The sequence below is a fragment of the Desmodus rotundus genome, chromosome 10 (genome assembly GCF_022682495.2).
Source record: "Desmodus rotundus isolate HL8 chromosome 10, HLdesRot8A.1, whole genome shotgun sequence".
Taxonomy (NCBI): Eukaryota; Metazoa; Chordata; class Mammalia; order Chiroptera; family Phyllostomidae; genus Desmodus; species Desmodus rotundus.
This window is the reverse complement of record NC_071396.1, coordinates 108,357,074-108,372,183: the sequence shown is the minus strand read 5'-3', so window position 1 is coordinate 108,372,183 and position 15,110 is coordinate 108,357,074. Positions and strand designations below refer to the sequence as shown.

Genomic DNA, 15,110 nt, shown 5'->3' with positions numbered 1-15,110 from the left:
ACAGAAGTGCCCCTGTAGAGGAAGACCTGGGTTACAGGGGTCGTGCATGGCTGGGGGCCGCAGCTTCCATTCAGTGTTATAGGAATGTAAAACTGCTCTAAAACACCACGTCTATAAAGATAAATAGAAAGGTGAGAAAAATTCTATAAATGCACATTGTTATTTGTCCCCCATAGCTGTCATTAAATCAGGAGTTTTCAGCACAGCCATGAAATCTGATAAATATGTAAATAAGTAGGTACATACACATACGCTATTGTGTTTAAACTTACGTGTACCCCTGAAATATGTCGGTAAATGTTTTCAGAATTTGTGTTACATAATTTGTACACAATCATACACTGAATGAGATTCTAACAGCTAACATTACACCACCTATTTAGAATTTAAAAATCATATTACTCACAACATTATTGTTAGTAGAAATATTAAGCAAGTACTTAATGAATGAATACTCTCCGTGCATTCCCCTTTGGACAGCTCATGTGTACACATGCTTTCGCATGCTAATCAAAATGCGGGCACTCTCCAAACGTCTGGTTCCATGCTGCGGTTCTCCCCTGAACTCTGGACCATGTTCCAACTCCCTACGTATCATCTCTACAGGCATCCAAATGTTACCACATTGGAAAGTAAAATAAGAACTTCTCTGCCGGTCTTTGCCATCTCAGTAAATACCAGCTCCGTCCTTATGTTTAATCAGGTCAAACATATTGGATTTATTCTTACTCTGCTCTTTCTCTGACATGCTTTATTTCCACGCCTCCAAGAATTTTAGCCAAAATTCTTAAAGTAAACTTTATCTAATTCCTTCCCCCAACCTTAAAGAATGCTAGTAGGTGCTAAAGAATGCTTAACTAAACTTAATGCAAATTCGAGTGTAGCCTTTAAAAAATAATAAGCACACTAAAAGAACACTAAGTAACTGATCTTAATGATCTTTAAGCTCTTTGGCTCTCATGCCGATATATTCTTTACATTTTTTAAGTTCCTCTTATGACAGTATATTTAGAATCAAAAATAAAATTTCTGGTGAATTTTAAGTATGAGCACTTTAAGTGAAATGGTTGTATTACACTTTATTATATGCAATATTAAAAAACATAGAAATGTCAAATGTACCATTATCTATTCAAAAATTTATATTGTTAACTATTTCTTGAGTTTTGACTTCTATTCTGCCTCCTCCAGATCTTCATACTGTATCATACTTTCATACTAGAAAATGTTCTTACTGTTTAATATGCAATTAAAATATGTATGTATATATTGTGATTGTAAGGCTTTAAATACTAAAAAGGTCTCCTTTGGATCGAAGTATCTTACCTTTGACAGGTACATGCTTGTTTAAACATGATACAGGAGGGCACACCTTGTGAAAACTAATTACTAAATATAAACTAATCATTTGCTGGAAATGCATGTCTTAATGAGATAGATAGATACAATTTTTTTCAATTAGTTTGTGTATCCATGGGTAAAATTACTTATTGATAGAATGAACTAAGAACTATCCTTAGTTTTATTTATTCATTTGCAAATGTAAGTGCTGAAAAAATTGATCACACATTGATAAAAATGGAAGATGTATTATGGTAGAGCCTTCATTTCTGTTGTTTTTAAATACCTTTCTAACTATATGGCAAAGCTCGATTCTGACCTTATATCAAAATTAATTTTTATTATCTATAAACTGACTAATCCATGAGGTCCCATTCCAGTATATTTCTGCAAAAAAGTAGAAACCACCCGAAATGCCAAAGGTCTTGTGACTCATTGATTAGCTGGTTTCTCAACGCCAATATTTCAAAATATCTCTTTGTGTGGTGCTCCTAAGTTTCCCCCAGTCTAGCAAATGTTCTAAAATAGCACTGAGGGAGGGAGGGAGAGAAGTATGCCTTTCACTTGAGAAGTGGGTGGCAGGTAACGTGGGAAGAGAGAACTTGCTTGCAAAACTCTTCCTTAGGCAGATCAGCCTTTGAAAACCATACATGGAAGCTGGGAATCTGGAGTTGAAAACCAGATAACTGTCGCTGTTATCTCTGGAGATTATGGGGACATGGCATGGTGGGGTGCTGGTAATATTCCAATGTCTGCAAATCTCTCCATGAAAGCAGGGAAGGCAAGAGAATAACAAAATCAAAAACTTCTGGATGCACAAACAGAAATAGACTCATACAGAGAACAGGAGGTAGAGGGGCCAGGTGAAAAATGGGGAAGGGATTGAGAAATGCAGACTGGTTGTTACAGAGTAGTCATGGGGATGTCAAGTACAGCACCCAGAATATAGTCATTGATACTGTAACAAGTATGTATGGTGCCCGGTGGATACTGGAAAGGATGATAGAGGAATCAAACCTCATGTTATTATAAGGATGAAAGTATAAGGTGCAGAATAAATTCTCACCAACAATGAAAATGTACTACAGGTGAAAACATTCTAAAGATACATGCCCACCAGAGAAAGAGAAAATCACAGTTTTCAATGTGACCCAACAAAAGTGATTAAATTATAAATAATGTGAAAGGACAGCGCAACCAAGAATAAAAACCTAGAAGTATTATAGAACTCAGGAAAGAATTAGACACAGAAGAAAATTCATTTCAGCACAAATTAGAAGGAACAGAAGAATAAATAAAAGCAAAGATAATACCTTAGGAAATGATAGGTAAAAAGAAAAAAGATGCAACAAATCCAAAAGTAATAAGATAAAAGATGAAAATGATATCAGAAACTATGACAAAGGAGGGTGAAAAAGGAGATTCAACATATTTATAACTTTTCCAGTTCTTTCTACTAAAACAGCTTAGAAATAATGACTCTCCCTCCAGCAATGAGGTGTTTCCCCTCATATGAGCTCCAGATCCTGAAGAAGTGGTTTATTTTGGGTCTAAAAAGAGGATAATTCTGGTATGTCTTGTCACAGCATAGAATAAGGAAACTATAAAAGATCACTAGGATTGTGTCAAACATTCTCAGGAGCCAATATAAAGAAGATTCTTCTCTCTATGGTAACTTTCGAATACCAGACTGATAACTGCAGTAGGTTAAAGCACATCCAATAGGTTTCAATTCATGAATTCATAATGATACTAAATATCACTAGTTTGATTAACACTGTGGAGAGAAGTGATCTGATTTATTGTAAATTGATAGAGAAAGGATGTAAAACAGCGATAGAAGGCTGACATGTTATCTTCTATATGGTTGTGGGAAGGTAGGCAAATATGCATGGGAGTTCATCAAGTCATAAAATTATAAGTAAAATATATGAAAAATAACATATCCCTATTGTGTCCATTGAACATTATTCGAAAGGCCGTTTTGAATACCATCCCTGTGTAATGCAACCCACACCCCCAACTGCATGTGAGTGCAGGAGCAGCACTTGCTTCAATAATCTAAGGTTAAACATTTACCCGACAGCTGATTTCTGTCCACAGAGTCCATCCAAGGCCAAAGGAAAGCAATTAGAGACCCAAAGAATAGTATTCTTAACACAGTTATCCACAAGGGTATCACAATGGCCAACAGAGAATTAACTATGACTTGTAGAGAACATTCCTCTGAGAAACTGAATTCATATTTCATCAAAAACTTCACTAGCAGGCAGATAAAATAAAACATTTCATAAAAAACAGTGGGGTTCAGTTCTTTATGTGGGTGTTTATCACCCTATATAACAGGTTAAAGAGAGATGTGAGCACAAATGTGGACCAATAGGAAAAGTCTGTACAATGAATGACAAACAGGGAGATCAATCACTTTCCTTTGTTCCATTTTTAATCTGGAAATATTGCCGCCCCCCTTAACTTTTGAGTTAACCATGTACAACTTCAGTTACTAAATCATAACAAAAAATATTTTGCTTCTTAGTCACCTGGTGGAGACTACAGTGGGTGTTAATTAGCAAAAGCGGAACAACTTCAAGTGGGCTAATGTCTTGCAATTGGAGTCCTGGTAAAAGGGTAAGGACAAATATTTGAAAAAATAATGACCGAAATTTTTTCAAAATTAAATAAAAAATATAAACACTGATGTGGATCCCCCCTCGGCGGGATCCGTGTGTTGTGGCTGCAATGGACAAACACACACGGACTACCGAGTCCTGTGGAGAAAAATGGACGGCACAGCCACTGTCTCAAGAGGAGAGCACCTCGACCTTTGCCTTGACAGGCTTTTATTGCTTTTCTGGGCACATTACATTGAGGATGGTCCTCTTTTACTAGGCACAGGTTCGCTTTAGGCAGTTACAGAAAACAAAGGAGAGGGTGTTGCCAATTACATAAAAGAGGAAGGATATTTGCAAATGTAAAGGGAAAAGTGGTTGAACTGGTTACAACCACTGAAAGGCCAGTTGGAAGGCTTAGCCTAGATTTTAGGAAGTTACTTTAAAGATATGCAGTAAACTTTTGCTGCCTCAATTCAGGGTGAGGGAGTTTTAGCAAAAAGCAAGTCTCAAAGCAGCCTAGGTAGGAGGGCCTGATTCCCCACGGGAGAACCTATCCATGGATGTGGGACCTATCTGCTGGACCTCGCTCCCCACTGGCCTTTCTGAGTGGGAGCTGGGCCCACACCACACAGAACGGTCTCCTATAAACACACAAATTCAAGAAATTTAACAAACCCAAATTGCAAATGTCCTATCAACACACACCAAAGTCAAATTGTTCAAAAGCAATGTTTTTTTTCATTAGTTATAAAATAAGCCTTAAGGGGTTTTTTTTTTTTTGTATTGTTTTCCAGCTTATTGAGATGTAATTGACATGACTATGTAAGTTCGAGGTGTTCGGTGTTATGATTTGATACACGTACATACTGGGCAATGTTTACCACAGTAAGGTGAGTCAATGCCTCCTTCACCTACGTGATCACCGCCCCGCTTTTGTGGTTGTTGTGCTGGGAACATAAAAGCTCTGTCCTCACAGTGACCTTCCCGTACACAAGGTACACAACTCGGGATTGTTAACTATGTTCACCACGCTGCCTTCCAAAGTGGCCGCGCCCTGCTGCACTCCCACCAGCCCTGAGGGAGAGTTCCCGCGGCTCCACAGCCTCTCCAGCATCTGGTGCAGGCAGTGTTCTGGGTTCCCGCCATTCTAATAGGTTTGCGGAGGTATCTCATCGTTGCTTTCATCTGCATTCTCCGGATGAAATAGAACATGGAGCATCTTTTCAGAAGGTCCATTTGCCATCCACCTGTCTTCTTCGGTGAGGCGTCTATTCAGATCTTTGTTCCATTTTAAAACACTGGTTGCTTGTGTTCGTATTGTTGAGCGTTAAGCAGTGTTCAGATTTTCGGCTAACAGTTCTCTGTCGGGAAACAGTCTGCACATGTTTTCTCCCAGTCCGTGGCTGGTCCTGTCATTTTGCTGATGCGGCCTGAGCAGAGCAGAAGGCTTTGATTTCAGCGAAGTGCAGCGTGTCAGTTACTTCGCTCACAGATTGTGTCCTTGGTGTTGCATCAAAAAGGCGTCACCACACCCAAGGTGCTCTAGGAGTTCTGCAGTGTTACCTTCTAGGAGCTGTACAGTGTTTGTGCTTTATACTTAGGTCCCTGCTCCCCACTGAGTTAATTTGTGTGAAGGATGTCAGGCCTGGGTCCGAATTCATCTTTTGGCATGTGGTGTCCAATCGTTCCACGCCATTTGTTGAAAAGGCTGCCCTCGCTCCATTGCGTGGCCTTTGCTCCTTCGTTCGAGATCACGTCCTGGTATCCACGCGAGTCTACTCCTGGGATCTCTGTCCTGTTCCATTCATGCAGTTGTCTGCTCTTTCCCCAACCGCTCACTGGCCTCATTACTGTGGCTTTATAGTGATTTGAAAGTTAGGTACCATCAGTCCTCTAACTTGTTCTTCTCCTTCAACATTGTGTGGGCTAGTCTGGTCTTTTTTTTCTCTCCACATAAACTTGAGACTCAGTTTGTCAATATCTGCAAAATAACTTATTGGGATTTTGATATGCATTGCATTGAATCTATAGATCAGGTTTGGAAGAACTGATGTCTTAACAATGTTGAGTCTTCTTATCCATGAATAGAAGCATCTCCAAGATATTTTTTAATGTGATACTGTTTTAATTACTGCTAAGCCCTTTAAACCTCACAGAACATTATTCTCTAAGTTCACAATACACACACACACACAGAGCCTGAAGTCCTTTTGCTCACAAAACCAGTGAAACTAAAGAACATCAAAGTTCTAAGGAAAAAATGTGTTTTAGATTTTTACTTTTAGATAAACAGAGTTTTTAAAAGATTAGCATAGTTTAATCTTTCATTAAATATCGCCTGAAGCTGTACGTAATTACTATAGTATAAAACCAGGAAAAATCACATTGGAATATATTTGATTAGAGTTAAAGTGTGTTATTAAACTTCGCCAAGTTCAAAATTAGTGCCCACATTGGTAACAAGAAAGAAGATCTTACATTTCTGCAAATGCCTAGAGATTACAATGTTTTCCTTTGTTATCTGACTTAGTCCTTCTCTGTATAACATGAGATAGTGGCTTGAGCTTCCATCAAAACCAAAGTATTCATTTAAGGAAAATAATATTTGAAAATGTTTATCTCTTGCTTCAGACATACATAAAACAGCTAAATGTTAATATTTTTCTTATGGCAAAAAGAAAATTGCACTTATTATTTTTTTCTAAGTGAGGTTTTCACAAAATATCAGCATGTTTTATGGTCTTTATTGAGCAGCAATGGGGAGAGCTGGTAGAATGGCAAATCATACAAACTCTATTCAAAACCCTACATAAACTGAAAGAAGCCACTCATAAGACTCCATTTATATAAAATCCAGGATGGGCAAGTCTATGGCCCTAAATTAGATTAGTGAGTACTTCAAGTGGTGGGGATGGAGAGACCTGAGACGTGACTGCTGGTGGACACAGGGCTTCTCTGTGGACTGATGAAATGTCTGAAGGCTCACGCTGGTGATGGGTGCTGCACCATGAGTATACCAAAACCCCCAAACTGTACTCTTTACATGGGTTAATTGTACAGTATGTGAAATGAATCCTAGTTGATGTTAAATATATGTGAAGAGCAAAGATTATTCTAATCAGAAGAATTACAGCAAGGATGCCTTCTAATTTAACTTTAAATCTCAAAGAGTTTCTGTTAGGAGCATTCTTAAACAGTCTAAAGCACAAATGAGCTTTTTTGTTTTTTTACCTTTTAATTTGTCTCACTGGTTATCCCTCTCATTTTAGGGAAAATCAAAAAACTCACTCACTCGTCTCTGTATTTTGTAACTTAACAGTGTTAAGATTGTGATTCAAAGTAAATGTGAGAATTTCCCAGTTCCCAAACTCTCTCTTTCGATGTTAATATTGTAACGGTAGTTAAACTTAAGATTTAAGTTTCATTAAAGGCATATGATGTATTTCTTTTCACGTAAACAAGTTATTCTTGGAGACACGCCATCTACAGAGTTTTTCGAGGACTTGGTGACCTGGAATCTGTGACTGCATCCTGCTTTCCCCTAACATATGGCGCTCTCGAAATCTTTGGAGATTGGAGACCAAGCTGCGTGAATCTTTCCTGCATCCAAACAGCTGACAAAACCACTTTTCTTCTTTGGGACTTTGTGCCTTTTTGTGTTAATAATGCAGTATCTTAGAATCAGCAAAAGCCATCGAGATGGTGGCGGGAAGGGTGGGGGAACAGAACAATGGAAAGGAGGCCAAAGTGGCATCTCATCCTCCAGCAACTTCCCTTCCCTGGTCCTGTGTCATTCATTATCTACCTTCGTTAAGTCCGTGCCCAAGTATCTCCTGGCCCCTTCTCACTAAGTCAGACCCTGGGGCATTGGAGGAGCCCTCAAGGGGTCTCTGCCCTCACAATCATCACTTTCAGCCAAGGAAATAAAAAGTAAACAGTGTCTTGAAATAAGTGAGGGATGAAATAACTACTTGGATGCAGGCGGGTCAGTATCATGCAGAACAGCGCCGCCTTGTGGAATTTCAGAGGTGGAGCGAAGGGAAGGCAGAGGAATGTGAGTCAATTCAGGTTTAATGGAGCCTGAATTTTCTATTTGATGAGAAAGCAAATTAACAATGAAAGTAGATATTTATTTAAAATGAGGAAAGAAAAATTCACAAATTTTAGAACACTTTCAAATATAATAAAATATCACAAAATCCTAAAATATAATGTAAATTAATAGCAATAACTTCTAAATAACTAAAACTTAGAATTTTTCCCCAGATTTTGGACTGTATATCAACCTGTAGTATGACAGTAATGTTGTAATGTTATTTTTATAGAGAGTTTAGTCTTTCTTCCATCATCATTTATCTATTTTTTGAATGAAATTGCAACATGTAAGCCCACAGCATAACACACAGGCTTATCTGCTATCTGGATTTTCACCATTTGACTTTTGTAACCCACAAATATAAATTTTCTAAAAAATTATCTTATGTGTGATTTTATTTAAAAGTATGGTGCATTATGCAATATATTTCTGAGAGGAAAGAACTCTGCTAGGTATACATATAAACAAATCCAAAAATATGTTGCACTCTGTGTATACTTGGAAGACCCAGAATATTTCCACAGCTACTCTGTGAGGGCCAGGGTGCTGGAGAGGGACTCAGAAAGGAAAGAGAGATTTAAACAAGTGTGTCTCAGATATCTTACTTTTGCAAATGACACCAAAAGATACGGTCACATTGACATCTTGCCAGGTTGGCTGCCGAGATCCAGGAGGCAGCCCACCCGAAGAAGGGGCCTGGACCTTAAACTTTTCAGCTTCTCTGTGGACAAACCTCTGTCCAAGACGAACTGTGTTCCTTCTCCTCCCGGACCAGACAGGGTCACTTTACAAACGAAACCACCAATTATCAAGTACCTTTCTCTTAGCACCATCTTTTTTCTACAATGAATAACAAAATTATTTTAAGTCAATCTCCTAATCAATATGAAAAAATATATATATATGTATTTTATCCTTTCCCGAGGACATTTTTCATTGTTTTTATGGAGTGGGGAAAAGAGAAAGAAACATCAGTTGGTTGCCTTTTTGTATGCATGCCAACTGGGGATCAAACCTGCAACCTTTCAGTTTACAGGACAATGCTCCAACCAACTGAGCCACACCAGCCAGGGAAATAAAGTGTGCATTTCCTGTAATAATGGATGTTACTAACTAAGAGTACACATAGCTATTTCAATGCCAATAATACATGGGCAAAAGAAGAAAAAGTATTGAGTATAAAAAAGCCAGGACTTGCAGAGACCAGATCTGGATCAAATCTTGGATAGATGGATGGATAGACAGACAGACAGGCAGATATTCACCCTAAGGAACTGACTCTTGTGATTACGGAGGCTGACCATTCCCAAGATCTGCAGCCCAGAAACTGGAAACTTGGGAGAGCCAGTGATGTGAATGCCAATCCAAGTTAAACAGCCTGAGAACCAGAAAAGCTGCTGGGATAGTTCTAGTCTGAGCACAACAGGCTCAAGGCCCAGGAAGAACTGACAGTCTAGTTCAAGTCCAAAGGCAGGTAAGATATGGTGTCCCTGCTGGAAGACAGCGAGGCAGGAGGAACCCCCTCTTTCTTGTGCAAGGGTCGGGCTTTTGTTCTATTCAGGCCTTCCACTGGTACGATGAGACCCCCCACACTAGGAAGGGCAATTTGCTTTACTCTGTCTACTTATTTGAATATTAATCTCATCCGAAATCACCCTCACAAACAGACACGGAGTAGTGTTTGACTGAATATCTGGGCACGTGGTGTGTGGCCCACCCACGTGGACACATAAAACTAATAATGACACTGCACAGGGGCTCCCCCTGGACCCTCTCCCCCCACCCCAGGATCTGTGATCTGATCCTTCAGAAAAGCTGATCTCAAAGCGCATCGGAGTCATGAACCTCTGAAAACACAGTTCTGGAAGAAGCACTCCAAATCGACTAAATCAAAATCTCCAAAAAGAGAGCTGGACACACGCATTTTTAAAAACTTTTCTCAGATGAATCTAATGGATTCTGCTAACTCAGTAGAACTGCATTACAAGATTATTTACCCATGGGTCCTGGCTATGGAAGAAGGGCATCATTATATCAGGGCTGATTCTAGCATTTACACACCTCTGGAGAAATTTGCCCCATCCCTGCAAACCATCCCTACTCAAGGTAGCGCCACCGAGCTGGTGCTGTTACTGGTCTTCAAAAGGCCTTTTCCCTTCTACCCATCAGTGGTGCAGAGCAGTGGGGACATTAGTAACCAGTGGGTTCCATGAACAAGGCCTGTTGCCACATTTCTTTGCTGAGAAGTGAGCGCCTGCCTGACAGAAGTGATGCCACCGTAGCACCCCATGATGGTGGATGAAGTGCTCTACCTGTCCATTGATGGCAGGGGAGGCAAACCCGTATTTAGAGCCAGTGTCTTTCCCAGTAGGCTGCCTCTTCCATGATGGAAGCAGTCGTTGTAATCCACCTGCCACCAGGTAGCTGGCTGGCCACCTGGGGGAATGGTGCCATATCAGTGCTCAGTGTCTGTTTCTGAGGCTGGCAGATTGGGATTGAGTGGGGAAAGGTTGGCTGAGTTGATGGAATGAATGATGGCCAGTGCAGCTGGAGGTTCGTGCACACAGGGAGAGCGGCAGGGAGTTGGGGGCAGGGTACACTGAGAGGTAGAATGAGCTCTGCCGGAATAGGACCCCAGGGCCTCCCTGGAGCTTTCACAGTAGGTAGTTGGATGGTTGGCTGGTCAAGGTGAAGGGTCTGGGGAAGGGAGCACTGAGAAGTGACTCTACACCCCACCCCTCACTAGTGAAAAGGAGGAGGAGGAGGAAGGGAGACATCACGTATGATCAAGAACAGTCTCTTGCCTATGCAGAATAGCTCCCATATGACATAATCTTTTCCAAAGTGAAGGTATTTGTGTAGAATTTTAGCTACACGTTGCTCAGAAGTCTGACCTCCTTATTTGTTCCAAATCAGAAAGTTGCTTCGAGGTGTTTTTAAGATGAGGCTTCAATGTCAGCTATTAGTAGTACATGGTGAGGCCCCATGAAACCTGCGTCTCTGAAGTACTTAATATAAAATTTTATAACAGAACACTGTACATTGTAAACTACTGGAAATATTGTGATTATCACAAAAATAAGATTTCTTAATAAAATCCTTAAAAAGATTCCAGGTAAAAGCACAAATTTTTCAAAGAAGATCAAAAAGTTCCATTTCACTTTTCAGCTTGACATCAATTTTTAAGTGTTAGCAGTATTCTTTTCCACATATGGGGAAGGATATGTCTTTCATTATGGAAAGAACCAGAGTCATTTATTGTTAAAGCAAGGTACAAGAATTATTTGTAATCATCATCACTTATGTGAACACATGGTTTTCTAGATCATGATTTTTCACTAAAATGATCATTTCGGCACACTGGGAACTCATAATGTAATCCCTAATCAATATTTGCAGACTTGCAAAGGAAAAACAACACAAGTATTAAATTCAGAATGGGAATATCATTTTGAATTTAATGATCTCTACTACTCATTATCTAGGTTGCATTTTAAATGCTTATTAGATTTTAAAATTAAATTCTTACATTTACTCTTCTCTAAATATCAGTGATTTAAGAAGCATTCCCCTCTAAAGCACACCAGACTTTCAAATACATTTTTTAAAATCTTGGTCTATGGAGCACATCTGTTTCCAGCTCTAAAAATTACTAATCTTTCCATCAGCAGTTCCTAGCCAGGCATGCTTCTGCGTGTAACAGTTTCAGCATCCTAAAAGAATTACACTGTATTCAAATTTTTTGTACAGTAGTTGAAAAGCTACAGTGAAAGCAGAGGTCATTTTCAGATATTTTGAGAAATGAAGTAAAAAGAATTCATATGAAGTCTGATAAAGGATCTGGATGTAATTGTTGATTGTCAGTCAACTGCACAGGAACTTTGAACATTTTACACTTTTAATTACTCTAAAATGGCATTTCTAATGTACCATGAAAATCTTGTTCTGTTATCATCCATTATAAAACAAGTATATATAAATAATTACATGTGACTAAATATTCTTATTTATTCAGTTTTTAAATGTTTTTAATTTTGTAATATTTTATAAAAACAATTTAAGTATATGTGCATAACACACCTTTAAAGGAGGTTCTAAGAATATCACAAATTCCTTTTTAGGAAGTGGAAAAGGATGATTTAAAATAATACTCATATAAATAATTCAAACAATGTTTTTCTCTACCTCGGTTTAAATTAACTGTCCATCATCTAAAACAAAAACATTTTTCATTCATTGTCACTTTTATTCATTGCTCAAATTCATAGTTTATCTAACTAAACATACACTCAAAAGTTTAAATAGTTGAACAAAATTTCCACAGAACCACAGAAATACTGAGTCCATGTATTAATATGTATTTCTGTTTGGGCATCAATATATAAGCCCAACTTATTCTGTAAAATACTACATTGGTTTTATTTTATTTTTTTCTCATCTATGAAGCTTTGTTAAGCAATTCAAAATACACATATTCCCACCTGATGTCCAAAATAGCATCTTTGATGGAAAAAAATTAAACATTTAAAAATATATGTATCACTTTGTAAGCCAAATCAAAAACGTGATGTTTTTGCAAAGGCAAGTTGCTATATAAATGTTAATTGGATAAAAAGCAGCAGTTAGGAGACCAACATTATCAAGTCTGCACTGCCTACTAGTGGCCACACACAGTAAATGCATGTTTCTTTTTCAATTAAAGACCCCTTTTTAAAATTAAATTTCTCAAATACTAGCTTTCTCAATTAAATTTAGAGCCCACTATAGTACAAGGCAAACACACATGCGAGTACACGCGGAGAATGTCACGGTTTTTTGTGTGCAAGCTCGGTTTCCCGTAGAAAATTAGCATACCATTAAGGCCCACCCCACAGACGTCCTGTTCCCGTGTCTGCCTGTGACTGTAAATGCCGTGAGTCCGCACGCGAATGCACATGTGTGTGCCTCCGAGGTTTCAGCTGGAAACAAAGCCACTCTGACAACGGCACATAAATCCGTTGAGGGGAAATACACTGAATCCAGCTCGTGTGTTTTGAGTGTTTGATTTACCCCTCCTGGAGAGATGTTCGCAAACGAACTTTCTGTGGTTCTCGCTGCAATTACTTTCACTATCAAATATTTCCGCTCAGGGGATATCTGTTAAAAGTGTTGGGAAAAGGTCTCCCTTCCTTCAGGTCTCAGGGGCCCTGGGGGTTCACAAGCGGACGATTTCTGACCCGGTTGGTGCACGGTCATTACCACGATCATCACCCTGCGCCCTGGCCTTCTGGGTGCCCGCGTCCGGTCCGGGAGTAAGGCAGCTAAGGGTCCCAAACTTTCCATCATGTGAATTCACCAAACTCAGGTTAATGACTCTAAACGTTATCACCTGCTCCAAACAAACCTGAAGCGACGTGGGATTACAGTGGATTCGTGTGGGATTTTACACACAAAGAGGAATACTGCTTTTTGAACAACTAATGGAGAGTGCTCTAGATTAAGGCACGTGATGTGACTGAGTCTGCCGCCACTCAGCTCTTTAGACAGCCCTGGGTTTACTGGTGGTTTGCGTGTGTGCATGTGTGTGTACATATCTACATAAACATACGTGAACATGCATCCATGGACATTGATTCATTCGAGAGCATTTAGCTTGTCCAGATTTTGGCTCAGTATCTTTTCTTTACTTGGCTCATTGTTCCATCCCACAGAGATGCCTAGCACAATGCCTTACTGTACAGAACATGTACTATTAATATTGTTTGATAATGAATACTGAAAATTATTGAAATGCCAAGGGTTCATGACAGACTTTTGTTGCTGAAAACACAAAGGAAAAATATAAAAGCCAGTGGCTGATCTTGAATAACGATAATGCCAAAATGAAAAAACCAAAAGTACTCTTGAGATATATTGATATTTTCAGACTGCTTTATAAAAGATTAAGAGTAAATTATTTAATAGAGATGTTGCCATACAATGACACCTTCAGCAGTCCCCTTGCCTGGGCCTGGCGTGAATAGCTGACTGTCAGGTGGTTGACCATTTAAAATACGTGTTATTCACAATTAGATTTCTTACAGCCTGAGCTTGACGGAGTCCCTAGTGACGCGTGAGTTCCAGTATTCCTCTTGTAGAGAAATTCCACTTTTAACTCCTTCTCTCTCGTCTGTGGAGCCTCCCGCCCCCTGGGCTACACATGGACCAGAGGGGACCCTCCGTCTCCTCTCCTGCTTTGGGTCCTAAGTCCCCTCACCTCCTTCCTATTTTTGAGCGTCGATTCTTTCAGCTCTTCGTACTTCCATTTCCACAGAGACACAGCCGACTCCAGGCGTTCTATTTCTTTTTCCAGAGATGAACGCATTCTAAACAAAGAATTAAAAGTGATACAGGCTTACAATTTAAAAATGATTTTAGGAATGCATTCAAAGTTAGATGTGCTCTTCATCTTTTATATTTATACATGATCATTGTAATGACAGAAAACCTTTTTTAGTTTATTAAAAATTGTAAATATTGAATTCAACTTGGTTTAATTTGTTATTCTGTGAATTAGCTTTACAGTCAGTTAAACATATTTCATTTAGCTTTGCCAGTATTGAAATAATTCACTTTCTGTCTGCTTTCTCCTGTACTTTAATTTATTGGAGTTATACGAGTAGAACATGAAAGTGTTTTTTTCTCAGGAATTAAAAAAGGGAAATGTATATAGAAAACATTAACAATTTTTATTAAAAGCTATTGATTACATTTCTCTATTGAGACCTACATGAATAAATTTTCATACTAAAATAATCTTGAGAATTTTTATTTATAAATAGAATAGTAAAAAATTGGACTTGAACATTGGAGAAAAGCCTAGATTTTTAAATTCACAAGTTCAAAAACATACATGTCAAAGAATCAATGCCAGATTTTAACATTACACTTCAGTAAATCAAATTATAATGTTAGCCAAGAGCCCATGTCAGCATCGAAATGACTCATTTCTACTGCAGAATAAACGCCAATCTCCAAGAAACACATCGCAGTTACTGGGGTACCTATTCCATGGAGAATGTTATCAGTTCAAAAAAACATTT

At 38.7% G+C, this 15,110-nt stretch overlaps 1 protein-coding gene across 1 annotated transcript in view; it reads right to left on the bottom strand.

Moving 5' to 3' along the window:
* CCDC102B (coiled-coil domain containing 102B) overlaps nt 1–15,110 on the bottom strand; it is a 143,452-nt gene that overhangs the window by 92,932 nt on the left and 35,410 nt on the right. The window contains exon 4 of the mRNA XM_045187626.3: nt 14,285–14,393. Within this exon, the coding sequence (XP_045043561.2) occupies nt 14,285–14,393 (109 nt within the window). The remainder of the gene's footprint in view (nt 1–14,284; nt 14,394–15,110) is intronic.